The following is an 18,552-nucleotide window of genomic DNA, read 5'->3' on the forward strand; positions in this document are numbered from 1 at the left end:
ATAATATATTTTTTTTGAAAACTCGAAAATATATTCTATAAATACAAGCCACTTCACTGGCAATGCAACATTTTCCCTATCAATAACGTTTTATCATGTATCATATTTAGGAGAAATGTAAAGAAACAAAATCCAAATGAAACTTTTGAATATGTTGCCCACTTCTTCTCATTTATGTTCCAACAAAAAGATCATTAATTTATTATCTTTCAAATAAACAAAACCAAAATGCTTAGGCCTCTTTCAACTATGAAAACAGGCTGTGGTGCAATGCATGTTCATTAATTACAAGACACGAAAAAACAATGTTGTTTCAGTTATTCTTGTTACAATCTTTTCGCTGTCCGAGCTGTGGTTTGGGAAAATCCAATCATCCGCGCATTGTATAGTTTACTGAGAAGTGTTGACGGGCGTGTCTGAATGTGCTCCCCATTCAGTCCATGAGCCATCGTACACAGCAAAGTCAGGCTTGCCAAGCCGATGAAGACCCTGCAACAGGATGCAAAAATTTCAAGCCTTGTCTTATGTTCTCTTAAGTTTGTTCCGTTCAAAGTACCATTACATTAAGTTATTCAAGACAACTAAGAGGAAAGAAAAAATATGAAGAAGTTGAAATCTAGTTCCATTTGTACAGTAAAGCAAAATACTAGATGCTCAGTCTCAACTAAGCCACTTAGAGACTAGCTCGGTGATGAGGGTCGAACCTCGGTCCTCCTTGTTTCTGTTTATTATGTGCACAGAGACTGGTAGCGATATCAAAAATGTATAGAAAATGGTGTATTAGGGAGAGAGATTTGAGATGTACCAAAGCAAGAATACAAGCAGTTACGCCGGTGCCACATGATGTAACAACAGGGCTATCCAGAGAGATGCCTGCAGAATGAGATTTTAATATATCATTAGACAACTAAGATAAAGTATAAATGTTCTAGTCTTAAACTAATGTCTACTTTGTACTGCGCCAGTGAAAATGAATGGGAAGTTTTATTAAATTGGAAAAATATTACCTTCTTGATCGAACCGTTTTTTCAGTTCATCTGCGGGTAAGAGTGACTGAGATGCATCCAAAACCTGCAGAGAATCACTTCCACTTTGTTCAGAATGAATTAAATATGTGGAATAGTTAAGTATAGAACAAAAACATGACATCTAGAACAAGATGAGTTTCTTCCATCAATAGAGAAGAACAATACATCCAACCTCAAACTCTGAACTTGTCAGACTAATATCAATCGTAGAAACAAAATGAAAAAACAATGTTATTAAAAATTCAATGCATATAGGAGGAATGAAGGAAAATTCAATCCCAAAGCAAGTTTTCGAAAGAATTGTATCCATAGCCTCAGAACGATGATTTTCACCTGTGCAAAAGGAACACATTTGCTTCCAGGAACATGACCACTTCTTATACCCTTTCGAGGTTCTGCAACAGCTCCATCAAACCTGCAAGAGCACATTCTTTATAAAACTCCATAGTACAATAATTAGAATAGAAAGTGCTCGGATTGAAAAAAAAATAGGTATTTGACTTTGGAAAAAGTAAAATAAAACCAGAATACCTGGGTTTTGATCGGGCATCTATAAGTTGGTGTGTCTTGTTCTCGATGTTACTTTGAACCTAGAAAGTAAGTAAATGTGTGAAAAAAGTAAACATGTAAACTACTTCTGTTCCATATTGGTAGGGATGTTCCAATATTCAAAGTTTGCTTTGTAAGTCAGATAAAAAAGAATCAAATACAAGGTGCAGACTGGCAATTTGGATAAAATAGATACAACAAGCATGCCATGCAACCACTGTGACAATCAAACTCCCAGTATCTACACAGTCTGACATAAGTATCCATTTTAGAAATGAAATTTGATATTACATGATACATCACTATAGTTTATCATCATATTGTATAATATTCAAATGAGTAAGCCAACCTGGTCAAGTGTCCACACAAGATGTGGCTGAAACTTTGTCTCAAATGTAATTGGACCAACCTGCAACCAGTGAAAGTGGTAGATCTTATTAAATATGAAAATTAGACATGACAATATGGTAAAGTTCTAGTTCTAATTAGCATAAACTATAAGACAGAATGCGGTAGACCTTAAGAAGAGAAGTATAAATGCCAAAATAGAAAGCATACATAGCAAGGAAGGTCCAAATTTAAAAAGTAGCCAACCGAAACAACAAATATCACATCAAAGCAGCAACCATGGAAGCAGGTTATGGCACTATCTAATTTACAAATTAAATACTTTATAGTTTTTACACTATATACATCGAAGGAACCAAATGATAATCAAGGTGTATGAAGTTTATGAACATACCACCTGTCCCTGATAAACTTTCTCTATTGCCTCACTGGCAGCACTAGCCTTCAAAATAGCATCTCCTGAAGCACTGGATTCAACATCATATCCTGATGCTCGCCATCTTGGCAAGCCACCATCTAAAACCCAAACTCTATCATGCCCAAAAACTCGGAACATCCTGTTAATGTCAATCAAAAGCAAATTCATTCATCTATCCAACTGAGCTAGAGAAAAGGAAAACCCATTCACACAGATTTTGAAGGATTTCAACTTTTAGGTTTAATGTTAATCCAACAACTCACCACCAAACCCGAGCTGCACTAAAAATCCCCTTCCCATCATACACAACTAGATCATCTTTGTTCTTGATGCCAAGAGCAGAAACAGCTGCAGCAAAGGCTTCCTCTGACGGCAACATGTGTGGTAACTGTTGCAATAAGATTCCACATTTCATAAATCAGGAGAAACACAAAGGGATCCAGCGAATTTATAGCAATGGTTTAGAGTATTATTGATGATAGACCCATCCTCAAAACCCAAAACCCCCAACATGCAGATTATCTCGGTGATCACATCTATACACGGTTTTCATCACAGAATTTTATTAATAAATTATTTTATCTCTGATTAAATTGGACAGACTACAAAAAATTTGCAGCAGACACTAAAAGATTTTTAAGAAAATCCAAAAATAAACAACAAAAAAAAACATTAATAAGTAGAAACAGGAAAATTATCTCACTTTTGTTGTGCGATCTGATATTCCATCTACATCAAAGAAAAGAGCACCAGGAATGTGAGCAACCTACAAAAGTGAAAGACTCAATTAAAGCCAAAGTTGTGACATTACAACGAGCATTTAACATGTTATGGAAAAACAGATATGGCCCATATGGATATATCCCGGAAATAACATAACCATTTTTCCCCAGAATTTAAATCAGTTAGTGGTTGGCACCTGATATTCTTGAAGTGGATTCCTTTGCTCATCGGGCATGTACCAAGATGCATCCAACACCTGAATAAGATAAGAAATGCAACGAATACTCAACTTACAGAATCTAAAGGGATGCATGTTAGACACATTACTTCAAGCAGACTACAATGAATCATGAATGTTTCATGAAAATCATAGACAATACGGGAGCAACCAAAGCGGGTACCTTCAAGTTAGGGTCCTTGATGTTAGCACGGAGCCAATCAACAGAAACAACAGGGTCATTCACAGATACATATTTTGTTGAGAAACTAGTTCTTTCCCCTGCTACTGAGGAAGCCATAACGCGATGAATCCGATGAGATGTTTTATAAATTGTGAGGGCAGGGTTCGTTGGTAAATGAAATAATGTTTTCAGCTGCAATAAGAAATAATATCACTCATCCTCAAAAGAATTATTATAAATCTATATCTATGAACTTGCAGCATTGTCTGAACTTAACAAACATCCCTAAAAAGATAAATGTGACCAGAATTTGAGTTACAACTTGACCTCACAAGAACATTTAAGGGAAAAAAAAGCAATAAGATAAATAATCTTCGTTATGAAGCTGAACTATTCATCTTAAGTGTCATACAAAGTAAACAAATAAGAAACAATTCCATCATCATAAATTCTTGAGAAAGCTTTCTTCATTTTAATGACCTTTGCACCTTTGGAGAAAACCACAATTTCAGTAATTTTGCAACAGAGACTATGCCCCAAGCTATAAAACCAATATCTGCAGATGACATAAAAACATAGACATAGATAAATTCACTACACATATTTTGGCATAGGATACCAATACCGCCAACTATTCATAGCTATCTCTTAACATTCTTTATCGGTTGTCAAGGAAAAGACAAATTATTTCCCATAATATATTTTTCCTAGTCCACAAGATTCCAATAGGGATAACTTTGGGTGAACATTGTCAAGAATACAAACCATATACAACATAAACATATCTAAGCTTCATCACACCATAAATACAAGAAAAGTCACCACCACAAATCACTTAATTGGTTTAAACAACAAACTAGAAGTTTTCCCATATTCTAAATATCACAACTAAACCAATTAAAAATTCAGACCCAAAAACAAACAACGCATATCATATCAAAACAAGTAAACAATAATTAAAATTTAGCGTAAAAATCAAAATTTTAAGAGAGACCCATGATAGGCTTGATTGAGAAATAGGAATAGAAGGACTTACATTAACAAGAGAAGTGAAAAATCGGGGTTTTTGAGTTTGAGAGAAAGAAGAAGAGGAGTGAATCAAGCGATGGGCGCCAAAGAGAGACCTTGTTAAAAGGGATGAAGCCATTTTAGACAGGGACCATAAGGAGGGAGAGTGTTTTGAGTCAGAAATTGTCAGTGAAAGAGGGGAAAGTGCCAATTTTTCGTTGACGAAGGTTATTACACCTCAAAAACTAGTAGTGCTATTACGCCGAGTGATAATGAATAATAAAGCTTTCTTCTTTAACCTTCGCAAGCACCAAGTGTCACAAAAATAATATATATAGTTGAAATTAATGAGAGGAGACAATAATAATTATTGGATTTTATAATTTAAATGATTATCTATTTTTTATTACTCCTAAGTTTTTGGGTAATTATCATTATTGGGATTTTTATTCTAAAGTTTTAAAAAGAGCTCTTAGATTCTTTTGTGTTCTTGACGTGTGAATAATTTTTAGTGCGATTTTTTTGATGACTGTGTATATTGTAATTATTTATAGCATCTTACAAATTTTCAGAAAAAAATTATTGCACTAGTGATTAAATTTTTTATACACAGGAAAAACAACATGTTTAAACCTACTTTTTGACACTGTAAATTATTTAAAAATTTGCAGGGTGTTCTAAATTTATACAAAATACATTATCATAAAAAAAATCGCACAAAAAATTATTCACAAACTATTCACAGATCGAAAATACAAAATAATCTCACGATTGGAGCTCTTTTTGAAGACCCTAAACCAAAAAATCTTCCATTATCATATACAACTTACTATTTTTTAAATATTAAATTTTAATGATTCTTTTCAATATTGAACTTGGGACTCCTTCTTTAATATATATATAGAAATTACTCTTTTATAATCATAAAATTGGAAAAAGAAATTGAGCAAATGAAAAAAAAAAGTTTCAACTTTTTAATTGACCAAATAAACCTAAGCTTTTTATAATCAAAATTGTTTTTTTTCTTTTAAAAGAAATGATTTAACCACAAAGTTTGTAAAACAAAAAGGGAGGTTTTGTATTTTTAATATTCTTTAGTATTCGTATGAGTAAAACTACTTATTAATATATATATCATTAATTATTATTTTTCTTTCTAAGGTAACTTTAATTATTATTTCCCCCATAATATTGTGCTTTTGATAATTTTGGACAAGAGAGTGAGGAATGAGAACATTAAGATACTCTCATATATTTTTAATAATTTATGTGTTTTTAACATAGGAAAGTCGTCTTTGTGATTTACTATAGTTGTGTTTAGTAAAAATTTTGTTTTTGAATTTTTTAAACACAAAAATAGAAATATTATTTTTATTTTTGTTTCATTATTTTTAAAAAATAAAAATATATTTGGTAACTATTTTTTTTTTATTTTTAAAAACAAAAAATAATAAATGTGTTTGATAACTTTTATTTTTAATTTTTATATAACAATATAAAATGAGGTGTTGATTTGAAGAAGAGAAGAAAAAAAATTAAAAGTCGAAAACAGTTTAAAAAATTTTAAAAGTGAAAATTTTCTATTTCTAAAATTTAATAAATTTTATTTAAAATTTTAAAAAATAATAAATAAAAATAAAGTTATCAAACACTATTTTATATTTAATTGTCAAATTTTTAATTAATTAAATAAAAAACTATTTTTTTAAGAGTTATCAAACAACACTAATAGACTCTAATTTTTCAGATTCTACTACTATAGAATAGTGGCATTCTTATATAATACATTATCATATTTCATATTTTGTACTCATGCATAGCTAAATACATTACTTTTTTTTATTTTAATTTTTCGATAATAAAATATTTTTGAACTTCTTGTTCCTTGTGTAATGTTGTGTTTAGTGTAGGTATTTTTAGAAAGGAATTTCGTATTTTATTTTCATTATGCAATTCTATATTGGGGTTATTGATAATTGTTAGTATAATATATAATTTCATGAGTTTGGGGTATTTTCCAATATACAGAATTTGTTAAAATTTGATCATTTTCTACGATAATTACTGCCATTTTTTTTATAGAAGCCACCGCACCATTCTTTCTCTTTAACCGTATCTTTAAAAAAATATATATATTTTTAGTTGTAAATGATTTTATTTTTTTAAAATTAAGCATATTTGCCAAATAACAAAAAAAAAAATGAAATGAACCATATTATTTAGGAAAAATGAAATAATAAAATGAGATGCTTTTATCATTTCTAATGTACCACTAGGGTACCTTTTCCTTAAGCAAATTCGTTAATTTTATTTGTATTCTTTATGAAATAATCTTATACTAAATATGAATTGAAGTAAAAATCCCTCACGCACAACTTCAAAGAAAAATCATTTATTATTAATATTATTATGCTTAAAATTAAATATTGCATGATTTTACAAGTACATAATAGATAGAAAAGTTGTCTTTCTAGTTTCCATCTCAAAGTTTCTTCAATATCATGCAAAAGAAACAATTTAATAAATTGAATAAACAAAAACCTGAAAAACACCAAACCCCACCTCCCAAATTTGTAAAGTTGATGCTTTCAATTGGTTCAATAAGATGTACAACAGTCAAGCCACGTGGCAGACCAATAGACACGTGTCAACTTCCCTTCAAAAGATCCTGCCACGTACTATTTTCAATATAGCTTTTTTCTTACAAATACAAAGAAGCTAAGCTTGAGATGGAAAAGAACCTTAACTGAAAAACATAACTTGAGAAGTTAATAGGCAAAGAAATGGCAAAGAGCAAAGATGACATAAAGTATGCAACTTCACAGGCGAGACTAACTGAGGATGAAGGTGTGAGGGTGGCTTACAAGCATGGAACTCCACTTGAAGGAGGAAAGATTGCTGATTCTGAACCAGTTGATCTCTTCTCATGTGCTCACAAAAATGGTCAAAACAGTGATCAATCTTCTTCAGATACCACCACTCAGTCTCAGCTGCACCGTCATACTAAAACTAATGATGAAGAAGGTGGTGGTGGTGGTGGTGGTGGTGGAGAAGAACACAACACCAGGACTGGTAAGCCACCAGTTCTTGGGGGGCCTAAATAGATTCTACATATACATACAGGTTTCTACTGGTTGGAATCTCAGTCTGTAGCTTCAATGCTGAAAGAGTTGTGTTTCAACTCTAGTTTTTCCTTTGTTCCTGTCATATGGTGGCTGGTTGTATGAGAGAGAAAGATGCCAATTGTAGTAGTAATAACAATAGTAAAAGTTTACTATATTGATGTCTTTTGATACTGATATCTCACACAGAGTTCAACTCACTAGTTTCTTCTTTTCTCTCTAATTTAATCAACAAGTCTACACTGTGTTGCTTCAAATATAGATGAGGTAATGCAGATCAGATTATTTCTCAGTGAGGGTTCTCATAATTTTGATTGTACTTAAAGAACAACTCAACAACGTCAACTGACCTGGTATATTTTTCGAGCCAAAGAAAGACTTGGTAATGGTATGTGTGTCTGTATGAACAAAACGAACACCTGTATTGTATTCACGAGATTCTGAAAACATGGCATAAAAATTTATTGATCTAACTTCTCAATTAATCAATAGCCTGCAAACCAGCTAAGCCCCGGCATCTTTGACATTTGGCTTTCACTTTTGTAGTCTCTTAGCTCCCTTGCATCATCCCACCTCCCATTACCAGCATAAATGTTTGAAAGCATCACTTTGTAAGAACGACTTTCAGAGTTATTTTCTATCAATTGTTGTCCTATAATTTCTGCTAGCCTGGAATTTCCACAAGCATCACAGCATGATAAGAGTGCTCCCCAAATGCCATGGTCTACTGGTTCTGGCAAAGATTGTATCAGATAGTAAGCCTCTTCCAACTCTCCATTCATCCCAAGAAGTCTCACCATGTAAACATAATGTTCAGCTCTGGCTTGAATGCAAAATTTGTCTTTCATTATTCTGAAAAAGTGTTTCCCATCTTCAACAAGTCCAGCATGGCAGCAAGAGCAAAGCAGAGCAGAGAAAGTGCATTCATCAGGGATTAATCCATTATCCAAAATCTCTTGGAATTTTCTAAAGGCCTGGGAGGCAAGTCCATGCAAGCCATAGCCTAACATCAATGCATTGTATGAAACGATATTCCTTTCTGGCATAATCTCAAAAACCTGAATTCCCAAGCCCAGGAAACCGCACTTTGAGTACATGTCTATGAGGGCACAGCAAACCATGACATCTGTATCAAGTCCTTGTTTAAGAGCATAAGCATGAATTTCACTACCGCGATTCACATCTACCATCTCAGCAGTAGCTGCTAAAACACTGGCAGTCAATATGGAATCTGCCTTCTTACCTGACAAAGTAAATTTCTTAAAGTAAATATGTGCATTTTCATGTTGTCCAGACTGAGAATATCCACTAATCAAAGCAGACCACGTAACTAAATCAGGTTGTAATATTCCGCTAAAAACTTTATATGCAAAATCCATTGATTTGCATCTGGAGTACATGCTCACAAGTGCACTACCTACATGAACATTAGAGTCAAAACTATGTTTCAAACAAAACCCATGTATCCCTTGGCCAATGCTTGAGTCTGCCAAGCTCAATAGCAAACCAACAAATGTATACCCATCTGGCTGCCTACCCATAATTTGCATCTTATGGAAGAGTTCTAGCCCTTTGTACCATAATCCACAATTCCCATAAGCAGAAATCATGGTATTCCACAGCACCAAATCTGGCTCGGGTATTCTATAAAACACCTTGCTGGCTTCGTCAACAAACTTTAGCTTTGAATAAGCTGTCACAAGTGCACTACTACAGATTGAGTCGAATCCTAAGCCAGAAACCACGGCAACTGCATGGATAAGCTTGACTCCATACATATCAAATCTCTCAGAGCATGAACGTACCACACAAGCATATGTAAAGCCATCAGGTTCAATATCAGTCGTCAACATACTTCTCAACAGAGAAAAAGTCTCAGAAAATCTGTGGGCTTGAGCGTGAGCTCGAATTATGGAATTCCAGAGGTAAACACTTCGGTTGGGACTTTTCTCAAACACGTAACGAGCAGAACAAAGGTCCCCGTGAATGGCATACAATCTAACCATTTGAGTGGCATAAAATGGGTCACACGAGAGTTGTGTCTTGACAATCAAAGCATGCAACTTTTTTGTTGCTGATAAAGATAAATAAATCTTTGAGAGTTCTTTGTAAACTAAATGAGTCAAAGAAGACATTTAAATGGGATTCAGGAAAATGAGTCAAAGAAAACATTTAAATGGGATTCAGGGAAAGAAGAGAATGACAATGAGGAAGAGCTAACAAAGATGCTATACAAGAAATAGTGAACTAGGAATTGATACACCCTTTTATGTCCTTAAAGTGTTTGTAAAATGTCAAAAGTGTCGTACTAAGTACAAAATATGCTGTTTTTGACTTAAGAAAGGAACCAAATTTTTAGAAGCTGCATAACTCTAGCTTTGGCCACTTCTGGTTATTTAGTCAAAACCCAAAAGCCGCAACTCTTTTCTTCTTTGATTCTAACTAATCAGCAACTTTTTTTTTAATCCAAAGTCCAAATCCATGTTCTTTAAAGTTATAAGTTTTTTATTTGGAAAAATTTAAATTAATTTTACATGAACTCGAAAATTATATTTACTTTTACACTTTGACATGAAAATATGGAAAGTGTAAAAAATTAATATAAATTTTAAGTACATTACTACATGAATAATAAAAAATAAAAAATAAAAAATACTAAGACCATCTCCAATATGATCTATAAAGTACTAAATTCGACACAAACAATAAAAAAAATTATATTTAGCACAATATTTGTAATTGTACTTCAATGTACAATAGTATTTTAAGATGCAATTTGATATATAAAAGTGATTTTCAATAGTTGGTATATTAACTATTTTAACAAAGAATTAAGGGAAATATTAAAATAAAATAAAAATATGTAACAAATACTCACTAATGTTTATTAGCAATATTATAAATAAATAAAAAATTATTACTATGCTAAATTTGTCTCGTGTTACATCTTGTCAAATTTTGCATTTTAGACAACTAAGATAAAGTATAAATGTTCTAGTCTTAAACTAATGTCTACTTTGTACTGTGTCAGTGAAAAAAAATGAATGGGAAGTTTTATTAAATTGGAAAAATATTACCTTCTTGATCGAACCATTTTTTCAGTTCATCTGCCGCCGGTAAGAGTGACTGAGATGCATCCAAAACCTGCAGAGAATCACTTCCACTTTGTTCAGAATTAATTAAATATGTGGAACAGTCAAGTATAGAACAAAAACATGACATATAGAACAAGATGAGTTTCTTCCATCAATAGAGAAGAACAATACATCCAACCTCAAATTCTGAACTTGTCAGACTAATATCAATCGTAGAAACAAAATGAAAAAACAATGTTATTAAAAATTCAATGCATATAGGAGGAATGCAGGAAAATTCAATCCCAAAGCAAGTTTTCGAAAGAATTGTATCCATAGCCTCAGAACAATGATTTTCACCTGTGCAAAAGGAACACATTTGCTTCCAGGAACATGACCACTTATACCCTTTAGAGGTTCTGCAACAGCTCCATCAAACCTGCAAGAGCACATTCTCTATAAAACTCCGTAGTACAATAATTAGAATAGAAAGTGCTCGGACTGAAAAAAATATAGGTATTTGACTTTGGAAAAAATAAAATAGAACAAGTAAGAATACCTGGGTTTTGATTGAGCATCTATAAGTTGGTGTGTCTTGTTCTCGATGTTACTTTGAACCTAGAAAGTAAGTAAATGTGTGAAAAAAGTAAACATGTAAACTACTTCTGTTCCATATTGGTAGGGATGTTCCAATATTCAAAGTTTGCTTTGTAAGTCAGATAAAAATGAATGAAATACAAGGTGCAGACTAGCAATTTGGACAAAATAGATACAACAAGCATGCCATGCAACCACTGTGACAATCAAACTCCAAGTATCTACACAGACTGACATAAGTATCCATTTTACAAATGAAATTTAATATACATGATACTTCACTATAGTTTATCATCAAATTGTATAATATTCAGAATGAGTAAGCCAACCTGGTCAAGTGTCCACACAAGATGTGGCTGAAACTTTGTCTCAAATGTAATTGGACCAACCTGCAACCCGTGAAAGTGGTAGATCTTATTAAATATGAAAATTAGACATGACAATATAGTAAAGTTCTAGTTCTAATTAGCATAAACTATAAGACAGAATGCGGTAGACCTTAAGAAGAGAAGTATAAATGCCAAAATAGAAAGCATACATAGCAAGGAAGGTCCAAATTTAAAAAGTTGCCAACCGAAACAACAAATGTCACATCAAAGCAGCAACCATGGAAGCAGGTTATGGCACTATCTAATTTACCTCCAAGTTAGGGTCCTTGATGTTAGCACGGAGCCAATCAACAGAAACAACAGGGTCATTCACAGATACATATTTTGTTGAGAAACTAGTTCTTTCCCCTGCCACTGAGGAAGCCATAACGCGATGAATCTGATGAGATGTTTTATAAGTTGTGAGGGCAGGGTCCGCTGGTAAATGAAATAATGTTTTCAGCTGCAATAAAAAATAATATCACTCATCCTCAAAAGAATTATTATAAATCTATATCTATGAACTTGCAGCATTGTCTGAACTTAACAAACATCCCTAAAAAGATAAATTTGACCAAAATTTGAGTTACAACTTGACCTCACAAGAACATTTAAGGGAAAAAAATCAATAACATAAATAGTCTTCGTTATGAAGCTGAACTATTCATCTTAAGTGTCATACAAAGTAAACAAATTAGAAACAACTCCATCATCATAAATTCTTGAGGAAGCTTTCTTCATTTTAATGACCTTTGCACCTTTGGAGAAAACCACAATTTCAGTAATTTTGCAACAGAGACTCCCCAAGCTATAAAACCAATATCTGCAGATGACATAAAAACATAGACATAGATAAATTCACTACACATATTTTGGCATAGGATACCAATACCGCCAACTATTCATAGCTATCTCTTAACATTCTTTACCGGCTGTCAAGGAAAAGACAAATTATTTCCCATAATATATTTTTCCTAGTCCACAAGATTCCAATAGGGATAACTTTGGGTGAACATTGTCAAGAATCAAAACCATATACAACACAAACAAATTTAAGCTTCGTCACACCATAAATACAAGAAAAGTCACCACCACAAATCACTTAATTGGTTTAAACAACAAACTAGAAGTTTTCCCATATTCTAAAGATCACAACTAAACCAATTAAAAATTCAGACCCAAAAACAAACAACGCATATCATATCAAAACAAGTAAACAACAATTAAAATTTAGCGTAAAAATCAAAATTTTAAGAGAGACCAATGATAGGCTTGATTGAGAAATAGGAATAGAAGGACTTACCTTAACAAGAGAAGTGAAGAATCGGGGTTTTTGAGTTTGAGAGAAAGAAGAAGAGGAGTGAATCAAGCGATGGGCGCCAAAGAGAGACCTTGTTAAAAGAGATGAAGCCATTTTAGACAGAGACCATAAGGAAGGAGAGTGTTTTGAGTGAGAAATTGTCAGTGAAAGAGGCGAAAGTGCCAATTTTTCGAAGGTTATTACACCTTAAATGTTAGTTTATTTTATTTAATTGTGTGTTTGCTATATTTAATTGTTTGTAATTTTATTTAATTGTTAAAATTGTTTAGTAGAATTTTTGGGAAAATATTTGTTAAATGATATTTATTTATTTTATTTTAAAATGTGATTATTTGAGTTTTAGTTGAATCTACTAAGGTGTATAATAAACAGTGATATACCATAATTATTGAGTGTGTGCTAGTGCGTGGTAGTATGGTGTATATGTGTAGAAATTTCTACACACTTTGTACTTTCTTAATATTATATTTTTATTTAAATTAATTGAAAAAAAGGGCAAGTGAGGTGGATGTGTGAGTGTAGTGGGAAAAGAAGTGAGTTTTTTTTCCATTTATTTTCCAAAGTAAATAAATTAAAATTAGAAGAAAATGACTATTTTGGGAAAGGAAGTGATCATCTTTTATCTCCTATCAATTGTGATAAAAACAAATAATAAAAATTAAAAGAAAATAGGAAACTTACCTTTTTCTTTTAATTGGGTCATTATGGGAGAATTAGCATAAAGAGGGAATGGAAAAATGGAAGAGCATTATGCTCTTGGGCCTGCCGAATTCTAGAGAGAGTGGCGTGAGCTAGGAGAGAGAAGGAGGAAGAAGAAGGTCTTGAGGAAAAACTCTAGGTTTGTGTTCTTGATTCCCTTGGTAATTTGATTCTCTATTTCTCCTTGTTTTCTTCTTGATGACTAAACTCTATTTTCTTCTCTTGGTTGAATTGTTGTTTCCCTACCTTCATGGGTTCGAAAATCCTAGGCTTGAGCAAGGGGGGATTATAGTTGTGGGTGTTGGTCATCTTATGTGTTCTTGATTTTACAATAAAGAAAGGTAATGGATCTCTAAACCTAGTGTTTGTTGTTTCTTGGGTTATGTAATTGATGGTTATATTTTATGTTGATGCATGAGGAAATTAACATAGGCATGCGCATGGGTGTTGGTGTTGTTTTGGAGTGATTCTTATGATTGTAATTCTCATAGGTATATTCATAGTATGTCCATGAGCTTTATTATTGATGTGTGGTGTAGATAATATGATGTTATTATTTTCTATGATTAATGATATTTGATGATTGTGTACATGTGGGTTTCGGCCTATGCATGTCTATGGGTTTCTTATGTTTTATTATTTTATATTGTCAATATGTTAGATCCATGTTCTAGGACCTATGCAATTTTGGTATAATAATAATTTGGACTTTTGATGATTGGATTCATGAAATTTGATAAGGGTGTATATGAGATTATGTATCAATAAATCACGATATGCATGAAAAATGATAGGAACATGCTAGGTTTAATATAAAGGCATATATGAATATTGGTGTTTATGTTATTAATGCATGTTGTTGTTATTATTTTGTTGGGTTGCATGTATGAACTCATTGGAAATAGAATAAGGTGTTGTAAGGTTGTAATTGAATATGTGTTAGCACTACTACAAATATAGGCTTTCTCTGCGGTTTTTTTTAAACAATAAATAAAAAGCACATAGAAAATTATTAAAAGAGTCAAAAAAATTATATTTAATGTCTGCGCCCTATTTTATTGCGGTTTTTAAAAAAAACGCAGTGAAAGGTATGAATGACTCACTTTTCTCCGCGGTTTTGGGTCTAAAACCGCAGAGAAAAGTGTAGAACTTTTCCCCACTTTTCTCTGCGGTTCTATACCCAAAACCGCAGAGAAAAGTGGACTTTTCTCTGCGGTTTTGGGTATATAACCGCGGAGAAAAGTGGTCTCCACCCACTTAAGCACAAAAACCTATTTTTCCCTCTCATTTGCACATCTTCTTCCCCTTCACAGAGACACGGCCGAAGCTCTCCCACCACCGTCCCTACCCACGGGTAAGCCCCACATTGTCCATTTTTTTTGTTTTTTTTTCCATTTCCTTGCATATTAAAGCTTAAAATCATGTATATATACTTAATCTTGAGTTATTTTGAAGTTTTAGGGTAAAAATGAAGAAATTTTGTGTGGGTTTAATGGTGGTTTCTATGTATGTTTATATGGTTATTTTTTTTAATATTTTTGAAATTTTATATAGGATTGGAAGACATTTTCATCGTTTAAAACGTGTATTGATCACTAAAAGTTGATTTCTTTAATGTATATTTCGGTTTTAGGGTATTTTTGTATTATTTTATTTATAATAATGTTGTTTACATAATTTTTTATATTAAAAATTAGTGCTTGCATAATTTTGTATATTATTTAGGTAATTATTTTTTTAAAGTATATTTTTGTTAATTATATTATTTTAGGATCAATTCAATTATCATATATTTACTAATGTTTAACTTTTTATTGTAGGAAATATTTGTTTGAGTGTGAGGTTGAAATTGTTGAATATTAATTTTTAAGGTAAGTAGTAATTACTACTTAATTTTTTTTTTTTTTTTTTATATTTACAAACTATTGTTAGAGGAGTTTGAATATATTAGATATTCATCCATAGTGAAGTAGGTTCTGAGATAAAATTGTGTGCTGTGGAGATAACAGAAGGTTGAGAATATGTGTGTCTTAGTAAAGTAGGATCTGTGAATTTTCTGTGTGCTGCGGTGACTTATGGTTAAGAACATGCATGTTGTTTGTTATATGTTTTGTTTGATGTGAATTTATATGTAGATAACTTGGGATATGCTATAAATACAGAGGAAACTCTGCCCAATTTTTTTTTGATGATATTAGTTGAACATGTTTTATAAGTTACTATATATAATAATAATATTTTTGTTTTTGTTGAAATTTTAAATACATATGAATTTTGGATATGTTATAAAAATAAATGAAACTCTGCCCATTTCATTTTATAATTTAATAATTGAACATAATTTTAGAGTATTACTATACTAATTTTCTTTTCTTAATCAACTTAGGAATTAGGTAGATATTATCATTATGGATAAGTCATGGATTCTTGAGGATAGAGAAACACAACAATTTCAAGACGGATTCAACCAATTTTTAGAATTTTGCCAAACAAATTGTAGTGATCCGAAAAGAATTCATTGTCAATGTATAGAGTGGTTGGATGCTAGAAGAATTGCTAATATCTCTCTTCCTTTTACAGATAGAGGATTTACTGATGACCCCTGAAAAAAAATCTTGTATTTACTTTCTAATATGTTAGGTGAAGAGGAAACTGTGAGGAGAAAAGAGTTGAAAGAAAGTTAAGGAAATAGGAACTCAGAGTAGAATTTAAACTATGTTTTGACAACATCTAGTAGTGAGTTATTATATATTTTTGTACTTGTATTTTGAAAGGATTCATATATGAGATACTTGTTAAGTGATTTGAAATAATGATCTAAAATTATAGGTTGACTATTATTAGGGTAACATACGTACTAATTAAACACAAAAGAGCTAGCTAGCTAATTCATTTATCTTCAACTGGTTTGAAGTTTTGTTTGAAGATGCTCCACTACTTGGGGTATCTCATAATCATCTTGGAATACATAAATATTTCCAGGATCTTCAATTTTTTGGTGGGCTCAATCATAGAATGAAAAGAGGCTTACAAGCTCGCTTTTATTTGCATTTGTTCGCCTTCATTAATCCAGTTCTGTAATAGGCTAGCTTTTCCCATATTTTGTTAATTTGTAAGCTCAGTTTGTCATCATCCGAGTCCAATGATAATGATGATATTTTCCAAATCCAATATTCATCATATCATTCATCTTCTCTCTGATGAGATCAAGAACTTGACTTTTTGAATATATATTATGATCATAATGCCATGGATGATGGAAACTTTTTCAACATATTTTGTTAACTTTTATCGGCATTAATAAACATTAAACAAAACAAAACAAAAAATGGAATTCAACTCTAATTAAACACAAACAACACAAATGACTCCAATTCTCTCTTATATCAACCCCAACTCACATCCTCTAACCTTATAGTATTTGCCCCATCAAATTAATTAAATGTGCACATTACAAAGTGATTGGTTAGCTAGATTAATGCCATTTGTTTATGAAATCTAAATTTTTGTATGTATGTAAGATCAAAGTTCTAACTTATATTGGTTAGAATGATTAAAGTCTTTGATTCATTACTAGCCAATTATTTTGTATTAGATATGAAATGTATATATAACAATTTAACAAATTAGTTATACTATTGAAAATAATTATGTATAATTAAAATTGAAAATTAATTTTTTTTATTAAAAATGCTGGGTTATCAACCGAAATTGAATTTTTTTTTTTTTTTAATGAGAAGCACTTTTCTCTGCGGTTGTAGTAAGCAAACCGCGGAGAAAAGAGACTTTTCTCCGCGGTTGACTTACTACAACCGCAGAGAAAAGTGTAGCTTTTCTCCGCGGTTTGCGTAACACTTTTCTCTGCGGTCGAATACACTGCGCTTTTCAATACTTTCGAAAACCGCAGTGTATTGAGCAAAAAAACCGCAGAGAAAAGCCTTTTTTGTAGTAGTGTAGTTATTTTCTTTGAATTATTTGTATAATAAGAGCATGTTAGGATTTGTGATTTATTGTGTTAATTAAACATGTATGATTTTATATGAATTTTGTGAGGCATGAGGTAAAAGATAAAATTCATGATGATTTATGCTTGCTGATTTTGTGATTAATTGGTGAAAAAATTGATAAAATAATGATGTGCATGCATAAGAAATGTCTCTAATGATATGTTGTATTTGTAGGAATAAAATTGTATTTTAATTCACACTTAAAATTATGTTTTTGCACAAATAATTACCTACTGATTTTTTTTTTTTTTTTATGAAAATATGAGTTTTAAAAAAACGAAAATGGTGATTTTAATGATAAATTTGATTGCTGGAATTTTTAAAAAAAAAAAATGTGAAGTGTGTTTTAATAAGAGAAATTTGATTAGTATTTAAAATAAATTAATACCCTAAACTATGGTAATATTAAAAGTGGTATTTTTAATATAATATGAGTGTTTGTTTTAATATTTATGATTTTTCTTTATTTTGATTAAGAAAATGTTGAATTTAATTCACTTGTGATTTTTAAATAAATTAAATGATGGCTGAAAATTTAGTTTAATAAGTTTAAAATAATTATTTAATTATCACATATGAATTTATGTTACATAAAATTAAGACTTAAAATAATTCAAGCAAAATATATTTTTCCCCTACTTAAAATTTATATTTTTCTCACATCAATTATGTAATTCTATTAATTAAAATTAAATTGATATTTTCTAAGGAAACATGATAATCATAAGTATTTTAAATAATTTCAAGCCTTTGTTATTTCTTTGTAATTTGAAAATAATAAATGGATTTATTACATATATTTTAATGGCTAAATAAAATTATTTTTATGAAATAAAAATAATGTCTTGAGAGATTTAATTAATCTAGTAATTTTAAGAAGATAAATAAT

General features: G+C 31.3%; 3 protein-coding genes across 6 annotated transcripts; 1 reads left to right on the plus strand and 2 right to left on the minus strand.

Moving 5' to 3' along the window:
* Nucleotides 1-137: 137 nt before the first annotated feature.
* Nucleotides 138-4,780, minus strand: LOC133829913 (thiosulfate/3-mercaptopyruvate sulfurtransferase 1, mitochondrial). 4 transcript variants are annotated; one of them, XM_062259755.1, is made up of 13 exons: nt 4,504-4,778; nt 3,956-4,023; nt 3,468-3,659; nt 3,263-3,322; nt 3,047-3,109; nt 2,607-2,731; nt 2,320-2,482; nt 1,927-1,986; nt 1,560-1,618; nt 1,362-1,443; nt 1,008-1,071; nt 806-873; nt 138-489 (listed from the first exon to the last, which is right to left on the minus strand). In XM_062259755.1, exons 3-13 carry the CDS (start codon nt 3,582-3,584, stop codon nt 391-393), a joined length of 960 nt encoding a protein of 319 aa, XP_062115739.1. In that variant the 5' UTR covers nt 3,585-3,659; nt 3,956-4,023; nt 4,504-4,778; the 3' UTR covers nt 138-390. The 4 variants fall into 4 exon arrangements, with proteins under 4 accessions (XP_062115739.1, XP_062115738.1, XP_062115737.1 ...); XM_062259754.1 differs by having other exon boundaries at nt 3,948-4,023; XM_062259753.1 differs by lacking the exon at nt 3,956-4,023 and having other exon boundaries at nt 2,323-2,482; nt 4,504-4,780.
* Nucleotides 4,781-7,258: 2,478 nt separating this feature from the next.
* Nucleotides 7,259-7,715, plus strand: LOC133829916 (SEED MATURATION PROTEIN 1). The gene has a single exon (XM_062259757.1). It carries the CDS (start codon nt 7,259-7,261, stop codon nt 7,577-7,579), a length of 321 nt encoding a protein of 106 aa, XP_062115741.1. The 3' UTR covers nt 7,580-7,715.
* LOC133829912 (putative pentatricopeptide repeat-containing protein At1g64310) lies at nt 7,677-12,698 on the minus strand. The gene is made up of 7 exons (XM_062259751.1): nt 12,395-12,698; nt 11,908-12,099; nt 11,598-11,657; nt 11,231-11,289; nt 11,032-11,110; nt 10,675-10,741; nt 7,677-9,671 (listed from the first exon to the last, which is right to left on the minus strand). The coding sequence occupies exons 1-7, from the start codon at nt 12,503-12,505 to the stop codon at nt 8,083-8,085; spliced, it is 2,157 nt and encodes a 718-aa protein (XP_062115735.1). The 5' UTR covers nt 12,506-12,698; the 3' UTR covers nt 7,677-8,082.
* Between the last annotated feature and the right edge of the window lie 5,854 nt (nt 12,699-18,552).

The sequence above is a fragment of the Humulus lupulus genome, chromosome 4 (assembly GCF_963169125.1).
Source record: "Humulus lupulus chromosome 4, drHumLupu1.1, whole genome shotgun sequence".
Classification (NCBI taxonomy): Eukaryota; Viridiplantae; Streptophyta; class Magnoliopsida; order Rosales; family Cannabaceae; genus Humulus; species Humulus lupulus.

Excerpts from the sequence above, each read along its gene's own strand:
- LOC133829916 (XM_062259757.1), top strand. The coding sequence starts at position 7,259 with ATGGCAAAGAGCAAAGATGACATAAAGTATGCAACTTCACAGGCGAGA.
- LOC133829913 (XM_062259752.1), bottom strand. The coding sequence starts at position 4,614 with ATGGCTTCATCCCTTTTAACAAGGTCTCTCTTTGGCGCCCATCGCTTG. Across the intron at positions 3,323-3,467 it reads TCAAGGACCCTAACTTGAAG|GTGTTGGATGCATCTTGGTA; the intron begins GTACCCGCTTTG and ends TATCTTATTCAG. Across the intron at positions 1,444-1,559 it reads GATGCCCGATCAAAACCCAG|GTTTGATGGAGCTGTTGCAG; the intron begins GTATTCTGGTTT and ends GTGCTCTTGCAG.
- LOC133829912 (XM_062259751.1), bottom strand. The coding sequence starts at position 12,505 with ATGTGTAGTGAATTTATCTATGTCTATGTTTTTATGTCATCTGCAGAT. Across the intron at positions 11,290-11,597 it reads TTGTGTGGACACTTGACCAG|GTTCAAAGTAACATCGAGAA; the intron begins GTTGGCTTACTC and ends CTTACTTTCTAG. Across the intron at positions 11,111-11,230 it reads GATGCTCAATCAAAACCCAG|GTTTGATGGAGCTGTTGCAG; the intron begins GTATTCTTACTT and ends GTGCTCTTGCAG.